This window comes from Lathyrus oleraceus, chromosome 6, assembly GCF_024323335.1.
Source record: "Lathyrus oleraceus cultivar Zhongwan6 chromosome 6, CAAS_Psat_ZW6_1.0, whole genome shotgun sequence".
Taxonomy (NCBI): domain Eukaryota; kingdom Viridiplantae; phylum Streptophyta; class Magnoliopsida; order Fabales; family Fabaceae; genus Lathyrus; species Lathyrus oleraceus.
In genome coordinates this window covers 515,775,359-515,791,609 of record NC_066584.1, presented here as the reverse complement: position 1 = coordinate 515,791,609, position 16,251 = coordinate 515,775,359, and the positions used below count along the sequence as shown (strand labels likewise).

The 16,251-nt window shown below is 41.4% G+C and overlaps 1 protein-coding gene across 1 annotated transcript; it reads left to right on the top strand.

The window, feature by feature from the left end:
* The first annotated feature begins 15,101 nt into the window (after positions 1-15,101).
* On the top strand, positions 15,102-15,587 carry LOC127096512 (uncharacterized). Its single transcript, XM_051035072.1, has one exon. The coding sequence runs from the start codon at positions 15,102-15,104 to the stop codon at positions 15,585-15,587; it is 486 nt and encodes a 161-aa protein (XP_050891029.1).
* The last annotated feature ends 664 nt before the right edge of the window (positions 15,588-16,251 follow it).

Below are 16,251 nucleotides of genomic sequence, written 5' to 3'. Positions count from 1 at the left end.
GAATCCAAGGGCGCCCCAGCAAGCAGGAATAGGCGGGACGAATGTTCATTACGTGAAAGATAGTGTTGAAAACCTGAGGTCCTATCTTGACAGGGAGAACCACTTCACCATGGACAACACTCTTCGCACCATCGTAAGCACGCACCACAATGTCACTAGGCTTCAGTTCAATACTTTTACAATCAAGTTTATCGAGCACAGCTTTCGGCAGCACGTTCAAAGAAGAGCCATTATCGATCAACACATGAGACAAAGTGATCCCTTTACACTCAATGGAGATATGCAGGGCTTTATTATGATTCTTTCCTGCTGGTGTCAGGTCAGCATCAGAAAAGCCTAGGCCATTGTCGATAGCCAAGTGAGCAACATAATTTTCAAACTGATCGACAGATGTCTCCTGAGGTACATGAGCAGTCTTCAAGAATTTTATCAAGGCATGGGCATGAGATTCAGAAGATAACAACAGGGATAACATCGAGATCTTAGACGGGGTATGCCCCAACTGTTCTACCACATCAAAATCACTCTTGCGGATAATTTTCAGCATTTCTTCCATTTCTTGCTTGGCAACATCTTCGGTAGTAACTTCGATCGGTGTTTCTGACTGAGAAAGGTTGACTGGCTCCTTTCCTCGAATTTCAGGGGCGGGAGGTGAGATTTCCGGAGAGAAGATCCTTCCACTTCGAGTAATTTTACTAGTCCCAACAATGCCATTAGGATTAGTAGAATTATCAACTTGCTTTACGCCATGGATGTAAACATCACCCCTATAATTCCACGGAATGGCTTTGCTTGAGGAATATGGTACTGGGCCAGGTGCAGTAATGATTAGGGGAGCTACCTTGGGCTCAGCAGTAATCTTCACAGGTACTCTGGGAGTAGTAATCTTCACTGGAACTTTGGACCTTGCAATCACAGATATTTCTTCAATAGGGTTTTCCGCCTTAGGAATCTTTTCAAAGAGAATTGTACGATCATCCATCAGCCGTTGAATACCATTCCTCAACTCCAAACAATCATCGGGTCGGAGTATGCAGAGATCGCAATTTTCAGCACAACCTGGAAATAAACCAGCTTGCAATAAATTCCTCTTGATGATCGGGAGAGGAGATGCTAAGTCAGCTATCTTAGAAATGTGAGAATCGTCATCCACGGCATTAACAATTTTGTCATGATTAGGCATAGGAGCAGTGATGACATTAGGAGTCTCCGGAGGATCAAATTCAATTTCTCCAGCTTCGATCATATCCTGAATCTTATTCTTCAATGACCAGTAATCGTTTGTATCATGCCCGGGGCTATCGGAGTGATATGCACACCTGGCATTGGGATTATAACGAGAAGAAGTAGTGTTGGGATTCGTAGGAGGATCTCTGAGGGTGATCAAATTTGCCTTTAGCATTCCCTGCAGTGCCTGTGCTAAAGTCATATTGATCCTGGTAAATTGCCTTCTCGGCTTGTCCTGTCTGTGTTGGAAGTTTTGAGATGGCGGTGCTGCAATCGTAACCGCTCCAATGGTATGATCACGATTTTTCTTGTTACGACCCTTTTGACCGTACACAGCATTTGATTCGTTCCTCCCCTGATAGGATCTTTTGGTGCTTGCAGAGGTAGTCGCCTGTATCTTTCCACTTCGGATGCCGCTTTCAACCCGTTCACCTGTCAATATAAGTTCAGTGAAACCCGATGAAGAATTTCCCAGTAGATGGCTGTAGAATGGGCCAGTCAGTGTGCCCATGAACATGTCCGTCAATTCTCGATCAGTCATAGGGGGTTTGACTCTGCCAGCCAAATCTCTCCACTTTTGAGCATATTCTTTGAAGCTTTCTTTAGATCCCATGGTCATATTCTGCAACTGTAGCCGAGTAGGCGCTAGTTCAGAATTATACTGGTACTGCTTGTAGAAAGCTGTTGCTAAATCAGTCCAGGTGCGGATGTTAGAGCTCTCGAGCTGATAGTACCATTCTAACTGTGTGCCAGATAGACTTTCTTGGAAGAAATGGATCCATAACTTCCTATCAGTGGTATAGGGCTGAATCTTTCTCACATAAGCTCTTAGATGCATCTGAGGACAAGACGCACCATCGTACTTAGTGAAAGCAGGGACTTTGAATTTGCGGGGAATGACCACGTTAGAGACCAGACCCAGGCTTTCGAAATCCAGACCGGGCGCCTTCTGACCTTCCATAGCTATCATGCGTTCCTCCAGCAACTTGTACTTGTCATCTCTTGGAGAGTACTGTTCATTCTCATAATCTTCATCGTCGTCTTCAGGGTTGGAGAGATCAACATTCTCCTCTTCTGAATCATTCTCTGCCTCCTCTTCTGGACCACTTGGAATTCTAAACTTGACTCCTGTGGCCTGTCCTTTAAGCCTTCTTCCCGGGTTGATGTAACTCACAGGTTTCTTGTCTTTCTTCTGCTCGAGCAAGAGAGCCTTCAGTTCCTCCTGCCCTTTGGATAAGCTCAAGATCAACTCCTGGAATTGAGCATTCTGAGCCTGGAGATCTTTGACAGTTTGTTCGAGGGCCATGTTTCTGTTTAGAAGGAAGACCGTGAGAACATTGATCTTTTAGAATACCTGTTATGCAATGCTATGTTATGCTATGCAATGTATGAAATGTTTTCAAGGACTTTTGGAATTTGACTTTGCGTAAACTACCAAAAAGAGAGGAATTTTTATTAATTTTAATCATTGTTCATTACAAGAAATAATAAGAATACAATGAAAGCTTAAGTCTCCCAGGGACGGCTTCTTTTTGGGCGAAGATAGGCATTGAGTCTTCGTTCCTCATTAAGCTGACTGGTAAGTTCTAACACTTTCTTCCTTTCTGCAACGAATTGGGCTTCAAAAGTATCCCTTTCCTCCCTCAACTGGATTCAAGATCTCTTCAATTCTTCAACATCGGTAGGCATGTCTGGATAAGGAATGATCTGAGGAGTACCCCCTTCAACTCCTGGTTCAACAACCAGCGGTCCAACTGCAATATATGGCATGACAAGTTCACGAGCTCTTGGGCGTACCCACCTGAGATAGGGTTCCATAGGAATAGAGTTTTTCTGTCCTAAAGTACTTCTTTTCACCATGCCCCAAGCTCGTACAAACCTTTGGCGGAGACCTTGGGAATCGTTGTCATAGTCAAACACAGTGCCTTGGATAATTATCTCATGTGGACCATCTCTTCGAGCATAACCGAATTGGCGTAGAGCTAAAGCTGGGTTATAAGTGATACCTCCTCTTATCCCCAGGAGTGGTACATTAGAGAATTCTCCACAACGGTCAATGATGGTAACATTATCTTTGATATTAGGACACCAACGGATGTCTGAATGGGAGAGCGACATTATCCTTTGAGACCATTTCAGATTTTGATTATTCTTCAAGACTGATTGAGGAAGGTGCGAAATAAACCACCTAGACAATAAAGGTATGCAGCACATGAGGGTCCCTTGCCTCTTCATAGTACGGGTGTGGAGGGAATGCAAAATGTCTCCAAGCAAGGTAGGCACAGGGTTATGAGTGAGAAATATCTTAATAGCATTCATGTCTACGAATTGGTCTGGGTTAGGAAATAATGCCAAACCATAGATTAGCAATGCTAAGACATCTTCGAAAGCACGGACATCCATAACTTTTAAGAATCCTCGGGCCTTATTTGTCAGGAATTTGGCAAGTAAACCCTTAACTCCACTCCTTGTTACCCAATTAGCTTCAATGTCGGACTTTGTCATGTGTAAAGTTGCGGCAACTTCTTCAGACTTCGGAATCTTCTCTAAACCACTGAAAGGTATTTGATCCAGGATAGGTATCCCAAGCAGTTTGGAGAATTCTTCTAATGTGGGTACCAACTGATAATCTGGGAATGTGAAGCAATGATGTTTAGGGTCGAAGAACTGGAATAAAACTCTCACCATATCTTCTTTGAACACAGTGGTAACCAAATTGAGAAGAGAACCGTGTTTCTTGATGAACTGAGCATGATCGGGAAGTTCTGACACTAAATTCTTTAGTTGAGGAGAGATCCCTACGAAATTAATTCGGATAGTCTTCCTGGAAGCCATAGCCTGTTTGCAGAGCAAAGTTAAATCCCTAAGTCCTTGAAATGGTTAGTACAATGCCGTGATGTTATGATGTCATGATGTTATGATGTTATGATGTTATGCAAATAATAAGCATAAACAAATCACACAATCATTCCTAGGTTTTAAGGCTTGCATGAGTTCCGTAGGTAGGTACCCTCCCCACTGAAGTTTGGTTGGTTCAACCTGTCCTAGAATAGTAACCGGGTTCTAAAAGGATCTCAAATCATCGACCTTTCCTTAAGTCCACTTCAGTGCAACACCAAGTGGTTGACCAAAGCTTCCCTAAAGTCCAGTCTCAAAGAGTGTAGTATCGAGTATCAACCAACCCCAGTCGGAACCGAAGTCAGTTATCTCACTACTTTCTAATGGCTAGGATGAGTCAATTAGGGTTCTAAAGGTCTGGTTAATGCTTTAATGACACCACGCAGACGCCAAATTTCTCCTCAAGTAAACATGAGGAACATCAGGACATCCAAAGTGTCGCATTAACCGTAGCTATCATTTTAACCATTCCAGTATACGCCGGATAGTCGCGATGATCTATTGCTACTTACCTAAGGTACACTAGATCCGGGTGTAGGATCTTTTACTCAAATATAGGATACCCAAGCAATCCCTTAAAAGTAAATCAAACAATTTTGAATAAGTGATCTTTTTTTTTAAGGTAACCTCTCTTTTTAAGTCCCCAGCAGAGTCGCCAGTTCTGTCATACAGTGAACTGACTTGGGGTGTTTTGCTTTTAATCGCAATGTCGCGGATAGCAAGAGTCGCCACCGACTTTTCTTTTATCCAATAAGGAAAGGCGGAAAAGAACAGGAAAGACCTTAATTAGATTTTGGGTTCGGGAGGTACATTATACAAAGGGAAGGTGTTAGCACCCTTTGTATCCATGGTTATCCATGGGCTCTTAATTGCTGGATCACTTAGATTTGTCTGAAAAAAATGTTTGTGAATGGTTTGAAAAAGGTTTTGAAAAGAGAGTTTAACTTTGTAATGATTCTCGTATGAATGTATACGAAGTATTTATCTCATTTAATTTTGAAAGCGGTTTAGAAAAATATAAATTGGTAATGATTCTAGTATGAATGTATACCAAGTGGTGATTTTCTAATAGATGTTTTGCAAAGTGTGATGTATGAAAAATGTCTTAGGTTGTGAATCAGCAATTAGGAGTTATGCCTTCCTAGGGCCTTTATGGGCATTTCCTATCCTTATGAGGGTAAAACTGTCCTTACTACTGAGAAGTAAGTAGTCTTGTCCTTTTGGATTTAAGGGTCATCGTAGGGTCATCGATTGGTCATTGAAGGCAACATTTGTAAGGATACCTTAGCATTCGAAGGGACACTCATCATTTAACCGTAGGCTACACCGAAGGGTCATCGAGGGACAAAATCATATATTCGAAGGCAACATCCGAGGGACTATGATTTATTTTATGATGATTTAATCGAAGGGTCTTTGCTAAGTATATCCCCCCATTCGCGGGACATGACCGTTATACCGTAATACCGTAGGGCAACAAAGAGAGGTCCAAGATCACATATTCAAAGGCCATATTTTACAATCAATTAGGTAATTAGGATGAATCTCCACATTAAAATTAATACATTAAAATCAATTAAGTAATTTAGGGTGGATCTTCGCAATAAAATTAATACATTAAAATCAATTAAGTAATTTAGGGTGCATCTCCACAAGGGTATCCCACAAATAAAGTGGAATACCTACCAAGCTATCTTTTCCAGGGATATGTGAACCTTTACAAAATTCCGCAAACAGGTCAGAACACCAAATCAGGGTGCAATCGAGGATTACACCGCAAAAGAAACACAGCAGTATGAATGTCAGGCAAGATAACACATGATTAACATAGAATAGATCAGATACGCATAGGACATAACAAATAAAATATTAGCGACTGTCCCGTTCGCCTCTGCCTCGCCTAGCGAAGGCTTAGCGAATACTCGCTACATGCTCGCTTAGCGATGTGCTAGCGAGCGGCTGCGGGTTTTGAATTTCAGAACGATACAATCTCAGCCTGCTGCACGCCCTATGGCATTCAATTACAGAAATAACATGGTCAAATATTTAGGATATTCAGGCATACTTAAACTCACATACAACATCTAATTACATATCTAAAAATTCAATCAGGATGCATTATGTATTTAGAGATTACAGATTGGAAGCATAAAACGGTAGTGATACGCAAACCTGTTTGCAATTGGATTGCAACGTTGAGTCGGCAAATCACTGTTGGTATCGGATTGAGTTGGGCGGAGATAACCTCTATGCCGATGAATTGCCTTCAGGGTTTCCTTTAGGGTTGCTCTGAATGCTCCTGTTTGACCTCCAAGGTTTGATTACTAGGGTTCCGGTTCGTCTCCTTCTGTCCTTTTTCCAAATGAAGCTCTGCTATTTATAATGCTCTTTTTGTGACCTAATGGGCTCAGAAGGAAGCCCAAAATTTTCTGATATCCGCAAGCTTCGCTAGGCGAGCGGTATAGCGAGGGGTTCGCTAGGCGAAGGATTTGCTCGCCTAGCGAGCATGCCAGTTTGGGCCATTTTCTGGATTTGGCCATCTGTGTGCTGGGTATCGGTTCCCTTAAGATCAATGTCTTGGAAAATAAGTTGGAGTGCCTTGAAAAGTGCCTTATAATATTAACGGGCAAATTTTGGGGTATGACACTAGGCCTTGAACACACTGTTTTCATCCACTGCTCTTCAAGAGGTTGGAAATTCGATCATCTTGATTCTTCATTTTATGCACATGATATTGTAGATCTTTTCATGCTGAGAATTCTGATATAAATTTTGTTGAATTTGGATGAATATTGATGAAGCTATGTTGAATTAAAGTTTAGATCTATGAAACTTATTTCCTTCGATCCAGAAAATATATTGAGAATTAGGCTTAGGTATTGTGATATTTGAAATCCTCGCGACGAGACCTTTCCAACGGTATATATTTCATAGATTTCTGGAAAAAAAAGTTCTTGAGCGCCGCTGTGGCTCCACCGGAGAAGACGGTGGAAACCACTGCGCTCCGCCTCTGGTTCTTGGCCTAGGGTTTTTGCAAAACGGCGCCGGTTTGGCTTGTAGCGCCTTGCAGCCTCACTAACCTCAGTTCGAATCCGGCCTTGTGTGTTTGTGAAATATTTTGAGGCGCGCTAGTAGTGATCTTGTGAACCACGGTTCGATTCCAGGCGAAGGCAATTGTGAATATTTTTTTTCCCAGCGCCTCTATTTTTATGTACATGGTTCGATTCTCCTCTCCAGCATTTTTCAAATAAACTTCACCATTTATTCTTTCCCTCCATTATTTTGACATGCATTTATTTGACATTTTAATTTTATTTCATCACATTCAAAAAATCATAACAAATAGAATATTGATCCAAATTGAATGCAATTTTTTCTCACATGTTCATTGTAATGTCTTTTATTTTGTGACATTTATTTCATAATTTTTGCATTGCTGGATTTTCAAATATGCTTGGTTGTTTGAACTTGATGCAAATATGACATGTTGGATTCAAATTGATGTGAAATGCTCATACATTGTCCAATTGCCATGAAATTTAACATGCTCATTCCTAACATGTTGCTTGATTTTTGAGGCTTGGTTGTGCATTTTTATCATTTTTAATTTCTGTTTTGGACACATGAATGTATGGTGTGACAATGTGTGTCACACATTTTGATGTTGATCTTGTTCATTTTCATTGACATGTCAATTGAGTTTTTCTGATTCCAATTTTTTGCATGATGCTTGTATTTAACATGTTGTGTGCATATAATAATTTTCATGGTTGTTTGATTCATTTCTATTTTAATATGGAATTTTTATTCTTGATGTCCAATTGTGTGCTTTGTAATTGCCTTTGCCATATCTTGCTCATGTGATGACCTTGCTTAATGATTTAGACTTGGTCCTTTTTAGGACATGTTCTTACTTGAATAAATGTGCTTCTTGTTGAATATTGGCTGCTGTTTTGACTTTTTGCTTGGCCTTTGACCCTAGTCTTGGTACTAGTGGTTTGTACTCACCTTTTGAGCTTTGCATTTTAGGTTCAAGCTTTTAGTCCTAATGGTTGATGCAATCTCATGACTTGAGATGAAAATTTGCTTTATCCACTAACCTTTGTTGTGTTGTAGGTTCCTTGGTGATAAACTTACTTGAGTTGTTGAGTTGTTGACTTGCCTTGTGTGCATATTGGTTGTAACACTGTTAACTGTTTGTTGGATTTGTCTGAATGTGAGTACTGATTGACTAGCCTTTTGCACAGGTACTTTAGTCGCTTTTAGCTCATTGCTTGAGCTTTTCTTTGCTTGTGGTTGGCATACCACCTAGGTAATCATTCTCTAACTCCATGTAGTCTGGAAGCCCTGTCGTTTCTTTTTCCAGGCATTTGGCTGAAGTCCTCCTTAAGAGGCAATGTCTGTGATTGTTTAATTTTGTGATAAAGACCTCCTTGTTGAGGCATGGATACATGTTAAGACCTCCTAAGTGAAGAGGCGATTGGCAGATAGAAGGGATTTGCAATCAATCCCCTGCTATTCCGTTGAGTCTTTCATTATGCTCGCACTACGTGCTGATGCTTTTGAATAAACACCCAAGATCTTGTATAGAGTCAGTCACGTGGAATAGGGTCCCTCATTCTGGACCCCCACACCTTCATTGATCCAAGCTCACCCAGACCCGGGTTAAGAGCTATGAGGTCTAACCCTCATTACCTTTCATCTGCTCACCCTGACGGTCAATGTCAGTGGTTAAGAGCCTCAGACACCCCTTCCAGTGTTGGCTTGTTTGTCGAGGTTGATATGACCCCTTGACTAAAGCCCAGCCTTATATGAGCCGCTTGTTTGCATATAGTGTGTGATACCTGTTCACCTATGATGTTTACTTGCTATTGATTTGCTGTTTATTTGACTTGCTTCCTGTGCGAGTTAGGTTCTGTTTAGATACCTCAACCTAGGGCCATTGTGGATTGCATGACAACTATTAGGCTCGAGTCAGTCTCCCTTTTAGTTTGTTATTCCCAGGTCTCTGGTTAGGAGATAGTTTCTCCCCTGTTCAGGGGAACTACGTCGCCCTGATCCTCATACCAGATGAGGTACGTAGGCAGGAGATTGTGCGAGATCTCTCCGGGCACCCTTTTCTTTTTTGCGTGTGTTTTGCTTGACAGCTATTAGGTCCGAGTTCCCGACTCCCTTTTAGTCTGTTTGTTTCTTCTGACGTCTCAGCGTCTGCTTGGTGTTTGTGTGACGACTATTAAGCTCGAGTTCCAGACTCCTTATTAGCTTGTCAGTCTGTTAACCTTTTTGAGTGTGTTTGAAGTTAGATGTAAGACCATTGATTGGCTATTTGTTTCCTGTTTTGCTTTGTGGAGTTAGATGTAAGACCATTGATTGGCTTTCTGTTTCCCATTTGTTTCTGGAGTCGGATGTAAGCCCAGCCATTGGCATTCCGTTTCCTTGTTGAGTTTCTTTCGACGTCTCAGCGTCTTTGTGTTGTGTTTTGTTTCGGCGTGCGTTAGCCGAACTACGGTAGCTCTGATTCTCATTCCAGATGAGATACGTAGGCATAGGATGCGATATCCTAGCGAGCCCGTTCCCCATTTCCCCGAACTACGTCGACTCTGATGCTTATTTCTGACAAGCTACGTAGGCCCAGGATGCGACATCCTGCCGAGTCCCCTTCCTCCGTCTTTCACCTGTTCTATTATTCCAGTGTGTGCATTCGTTGAGCAGTTATTCAGCAACCTTATTCTATTCTTTTGAGCGTGGATCCCGTCGAGTACGACGGACGTGAGGGGTGTTAATACCTTCCTCTTGCGTAACCGACTCCCGGTCCTAGCAATCTCTGGTCGTAAGACCATTCCTTTCCCTTTTTCAGGTTTACTTCGAGCGTTTCCTTTCCCTCCTTTGGGATAAATAACGCACGGTGGCGACTCTGTTTGTGTTTCTTTTCCCGCCGATTGTTTTTCGCGTATGCGACACCAAGCTAGCACTCCAAAAGCAAGCAATCTTCAATGTCCTATAGATGTATCAGATGAAAAAACCCTTGAAACATACTCAAAGAGAAAACATCAAATAATAACAACAAGATCAAAATAACATTTTGAACAAAGAGAAAGAGTGTATCAAATAAACCAAAGGGAGTCTCTCAAGCTTGTATCAGATGAATGGCATTGTCCATGTTTTAGGTCTCAAATTAATGGCATTGGCCAAGTACTTTTCCATAGCTTAGGAACGTTTTCTACTCTAAGTTCGTAGGTCCAAATCAAGTCTCAGACAAAGATCAAGCATTCCATCAATGTGTTTTTAGTGTTTTTGTTTTTATTAAGTGTTTTAAGGTCCTAAGACCACAAACAAAATACAAGCACAAATATATCACAAGCAAAAAATATATTGGCTCAAGTGAGCAAACTGAAAATGACTGAAGCATAAACATAGGCCCAGGTGGGTAAAGAGAAAATATGATATGAGATGCTAAAATAAAAGCATAAAGTAAATAACAAGAAATAAAAACATGAAGTAAATGACACTAAAATAAAGTTAATATAATAAGATTTTAGTAAATGTTAGTGAGAAGAAAAGTGTTTTAGTCACATTTTGAAGAACACTCAACTATTCATTCACAACCATGAAAATATGCACCATTTATGAGAAGGGCTCCAACTTGGATTACATCAACAAGTATGCCACTAGCTCTCACAAATTAAAAAGGAGCAAAATTTTCACACAATACCATGAGGAATAGGAGATTTACAATCTCACTTATAAAAATATCATTGCCTTTGGGACAAATTTTACACTATGTTAAGCAATCGTTATTGGACTTGTGTAGAAGTCGCAACTATCTGAGGCTAGTCTATAATAATGTTGGTGTTAATGCATGCTCGAGACAAGGTATCCAAGACCAAGCTCCTAAAGTATACCACACACAAAAATAAAAGGGGATGGGCTTATCTCAACCAAGCTCATATTGATTCATCTGACACAAGATCATTGATGAATCAACTAGTTAATGGTCCATGAGAAGTCGTTGGCCAAAAGATGGTTAGGGAAGAAATGAGATGAAGATGAAGAGGTGAAATGAAAGAGAATTCCAAATTGGTCAAGGGATGAACCTTACTTGATCAATACCATTCGTTCATCTTGAGGGATGAAGTTTAAACTTCATCAACCCCTAAATCCAACGGTATTTACCAAGTCAAGGTCTAATTCAACCAAGACCAAAGCAAAACAGAAGTAAGGTCAACACAAAGTCAATGCAAAAACTCATCAAAGCATTAAATCAATTAAACTAATTTTAAAACATTTTAAAAATAAAGAAAATAAGTTTTTAAAGATCAAAAACCTAAAACCCCTTCAAAACACCAAAGAAATAGCCAAAGGATTTACATAGGTCAAACAAGGTCAAAGCACCATTGACAACTTTTTTTGGCATTTTTGAAAAGTCAGAAGTAATTAAAAACTAATTAAAATAAGTTAAAAATAAATAAATAAATCACCAAAAATATCAAACTTAATCCAAAAATTAATTTTAAATAAAAAATGGGAAGAGGAAAATATTTGTGAATTTCTGGTGTTGGTCACATAATTTTTGGATCAAAAATGAATTTATAATGAATTTTGAAAGAAAATGCTATTTAAAAATCATTTTAGAAAATTAAATTAAAACAGAAAAATATGAGCCATCAAATCTCCCTCATTAATTGAGGTGGCAGATCTGATGCTCCACAACATGCGTTCCATGGTGCACTCAATCAACACGTCCACACAGTGGTAATTAAAAGCAATGGTCAAGATTAAAACGTGGAATGAAGATTCAAGGGTGAGGGACAAGCCACAACACCACCGGAGCCCTAGCTCCGGTCATCTTCTTCGGTGAAGATCACCGGACTGGCAGGATCAAATATTTCCAGAAATTGATGGATCATACATAATTTTAAAGAGAAAATTGCAAGGATCTGAAGCCCACCGAGATGCTCTGATCAAGTTTCTCAGTGCCGCCCATGTGCCCCAAGAGATCACAATCAATCAATTCGAAGGGGTAGTGGCTAATATAGCCTTGAAGGGATGCTTAGGCTTTTGCGATAACGAGTTGCCTCCCGAGGGCAAAAATCATAACAAAGCCCTGCACATATCCATAGAATATGCTGACACGATAATATCTCAAGTGCTAGTGGACACAGGGTCTTCTTTGAACGTGCTCCCGAAGAGGTGGACCTTCCTATCAAGATATGAACGTGCTCCCAGTGCACTGATAGTTCGGGCATTCGACGGTTCGCATTGGTCCGTCGTCGGAGAGGTGGACCTTCCTATCAAGATATGACCGTACACCTTCTTTGTGACCCTTTGTGTGATGGATATTCATCCAGCATATAGTTGCCTTCTGGGCCGCCATGGATCTACGCAGCATGGGGTAGTAACCTCTACCCTCCATCAAAAATTAAAGTTTATCATCAGTGAAAAGCTGGTCACCGTTGATGGAGAAGAAGACATTTTGGTCAGCCAGCTATCCTCCTTTCGGTATGTTGAAGTGGATCGGGAGATCCATGAAACACCTTTTCAGGCATTCGAGATCTCCAATTTGTTGATGAATCCTCTCAATGGAAGAACATCTAGAAAATATGAACTCCCGATGTCGTCCCTAAAAGATGCTCAGATGATAATAAAAGCAGACAATCTAGAAGGATTGGGAAGAATCTTGGAACTACCTGTCAACAAAAATAGGTCTGGCTTAGCGTACCATCCAGAGCGGATGACCCAGCAAGGCACACCTGTAGGGGGTGACGAAATGGCCTTCCCTGTCCCATGGAAATTCGTAAGCGTCGGACATCTCTTTCAAGAGCAGGTCACCATGATAGGCGAAGACCTTAGTACTTTAGAAGCTGATTGCTTCGTGCTCAAGAAAGCGGCAGGCCAACAGCTCAACAATTGGACAGAAGTGGACCTACCGGAAGTTACTTTCTATCAAACGTAATTTTCTATTTTTCATTTCGGATCCCTATGCCCGTGCCCAAGGCATGGTGGAGCTTATAGGGGCCCCATTGTTTTCATCATTGTTTTAAAATGAAATAAAACGAGTGTTTCGCATACAATTTAGCTCTCTGTCTTTCTCTTTTCATTTTTTCAAAAAAAAATCTAAAATAAAGCATGAATCACTCATGCAGATCCGACTCAGATTCCATTGACAATAAAAATGCTATGGTTGATTATAATTTCGAGAATCTGATCTACCAAGCCGAGGAAGATTGTGAGCTCCCAGAGGAGTTGGCCAGGCTGCTGCAGCAGGAATCCAAATTGATTCAACCGCATCAGAAGTCGTTGGAGACTGTCAACCTTGGGTCTGAACACTGCAAGAAGGAAATCAGGATTGGCACTGACCTACATGCCGAGGTCAAGAAGAGGTTGATCGAGTTACTGCACGAATATATCGATGTGTTTGCTTGGTCATATCAAGATATGCTCGGGTTAGACACAGATATTATGATACAACGTCTGCCGCTCAAATAGGATTGTCCTCCAGTGAAGCAGAAACTGAGAAGAACTCGACCTGATATGCCTATCAAAATCAAGGAAGACGTTCAGAAACAGCTGGATGCAGGTTCCTAGCAGTCTCAAACTACCCACAGTGGATTGCCAATATCGTGCTCGTGCCTAAGAAAGATGGCAAGGTGCACATGTGCGTGGATTACAGAGACCTAAACAAGGCCAACTCAAAAGATGACTTTCCACTACCTCACATTGACGTGTTAGTGGATAATACAGCCCAATTCTCTGTATTCTCCTTCATGGACGGTTTCTCTGGATATAATCAAATCAAAATGGATCCAGAAGACATGGAGAAGATAACATGTATTACCTCATGGGGGACATTCTACTACATAGTCATGTTGTTTGGCCTGAAGAATGTTGGGGCAACGTATCAAAGGGCTATGGTCACTCTCTTTCATGACATGATCCACAAAGAGATTGAAGTATACGTCGATGATATGATTGATAAGTCCCAAACAGAAAAGGAGCACCTCATCCATCTGCACAAGTTGTTTGAGAGGCTGAGAAAGTTCATATTGAGACTTAATCCAAACAAATGCACGTTCGGGATAAGATTTGGCAAGTTGCTAGGTTTTATCGTGAGCCAACATCGCATCGAAGTGGATCCCGACAAAGTTAAATCCATACAAGCTATGCTAGCACCGAGGACGGAGAAGGAAGTTCGCGACTTTTTAGGACAGTTGAACAATATAGCCAGGTTCATATCGCACCTGACTGCCACATGCGAACCAATCTTCAAACTATTGCGAAAGGACCAAGCCGTCGAGTGGAACGAGAACTGTCAAAGAGCCTTTGAGAGGATAAAGAAGTATCTTCAAGAACCACCCATCTTGATACCACCAGTACCAGGAAGACCGCTTATCATGTACTTAACGGTCCTAGAGGATTCTATGGATTGTGTGTTGGGTCAGCATGATGAATCAAGTATAAAGGAATGTGTCATCTACTACCTTAGCAAGAAGTTCACTGATTGCGAATCAAGGTATTCTTTGCTAGAAAAGACTTGTTGCGCCCTCGCCTGGGCTGCCAAACGATTAAGACAGTACATGGTGACACACACCACTCTATTGATCTCCAAAATGGAGCCAATTAAGTACATCTTTGAGAAACCTGTTCTAACCGGAAGGGTGTCCCGTTGGCAGATGGCCTTAACTGAATACGATATTCAACACGTCACCCAAAAAGCCGTCAAGGGAAATGTTTTCTCTTATTACTTGGCCCACCAGCCGGTAGAAGACTATCAATCGATGAAGTTTGATTTCCCTGGCGAGGGCATCTTGTTCATAAGGGAGTGAAATATTCCAGGCCCCGAACCAGGATCGTGATGGACGCTCGCGTTCGGTGGTGCTTCCAATGCACGAGGCCATGGAATAGGCACCATCATTACATCACCGACAAGATTTCATCTTCCATTTACCGCAAGATTATGCTTCGACTGCACCAACAATATGGTAGAGCATGAGGCATGTATCTTCGGTATCGAAGCGGTAATTGACTTGAGAATCAAAATACTTGAGGTTTATGGAGACTCAGCCCTCGTTATCAGCCAAGTACGGGGAGATTGGGAAACCCGCAATCAAAAGTTGATTCCATACAAAGAACATGTCCTGAAATTGATCCCTTACTTCGATGAAATATCTTTTCATCACATCCCAGGGGAAGAAAATCAATTAGAGGACGCCCTTGCTACCCTAGCATCCATGTTCAAAATCACTTGGAAGAATCAGGTTCCTGCTATCAGCATTGACCGCCTGGATGAGCCGGCATACTGTCTGGCTACCAAGGAAGAGTCAAACAGCAAACCTTGGTACCATGACATCAAGACGTATCTCGAAAAACAGGTGTACCCAGACAACGCATCAATCACGGACAAGAAAGCTTTGAGGAAGCTCTCATATAAGTTCTTCTTAAGTGGAGATGTATTGTATAAGTGAAATTATGATTCAGTATTGCTCAGATGCATGGACAGACGCGAAGTCGAGCAAATTATAATTGATGTGCATAAAGGTTCATTTGGGACACACTCTAGCGGGCATTCAGTGGCTAAAAAGATCCTCAGAGCAGGATATTACTGGTTGACCATGGAAACGGACTGCTTACGTCACGTGCAGACTTGTCACAAATGTTAGATCTACGCTGACAGGATACACGTACCTCCAGTACCTCTCAATGTCATTTCATCGTCGTGGCCCTTTGCTATGTGGGGTATTGATATGATCGGACGTATTGAACCAATTGCTTCGAATGGGCATAGGTTCGTCCTGGTCGCCATCGACTATTTTACCAAATGGGTGGAAATTGTATCATACGCAAACGTAACTAAACAAGTAGTAGCTCGCTTCCTGAAACATGACATCATCTGCCGTTATGGGATTCCCAACAAAATTATCACAGATAATGGTTCGAATCTTAATAACAAGATGATGAAAGAACATCACAATTCTTCACCTTATCGGCCAAAGATGAACGGTGTAGTAGAAGCAGCCAATAAGAATATAAAGAAAATTGTTCAGAAAATGGTGAAGACGCACAAGGACTGGCACGAGATGTTGCCCTTCACACTACATGGCTATCATACTTCGGTGCGAACCTCGTTCG

Excerpts from the sequence above, each read along its gene's own strand:
- LOC127096512 (XM_051035072.1), top strand. The coding sequence starts at position 15,102 with ATGGTAGAGCATGAGGCATGTATCTTCGGTATCGAAGCGGTAATTGAC.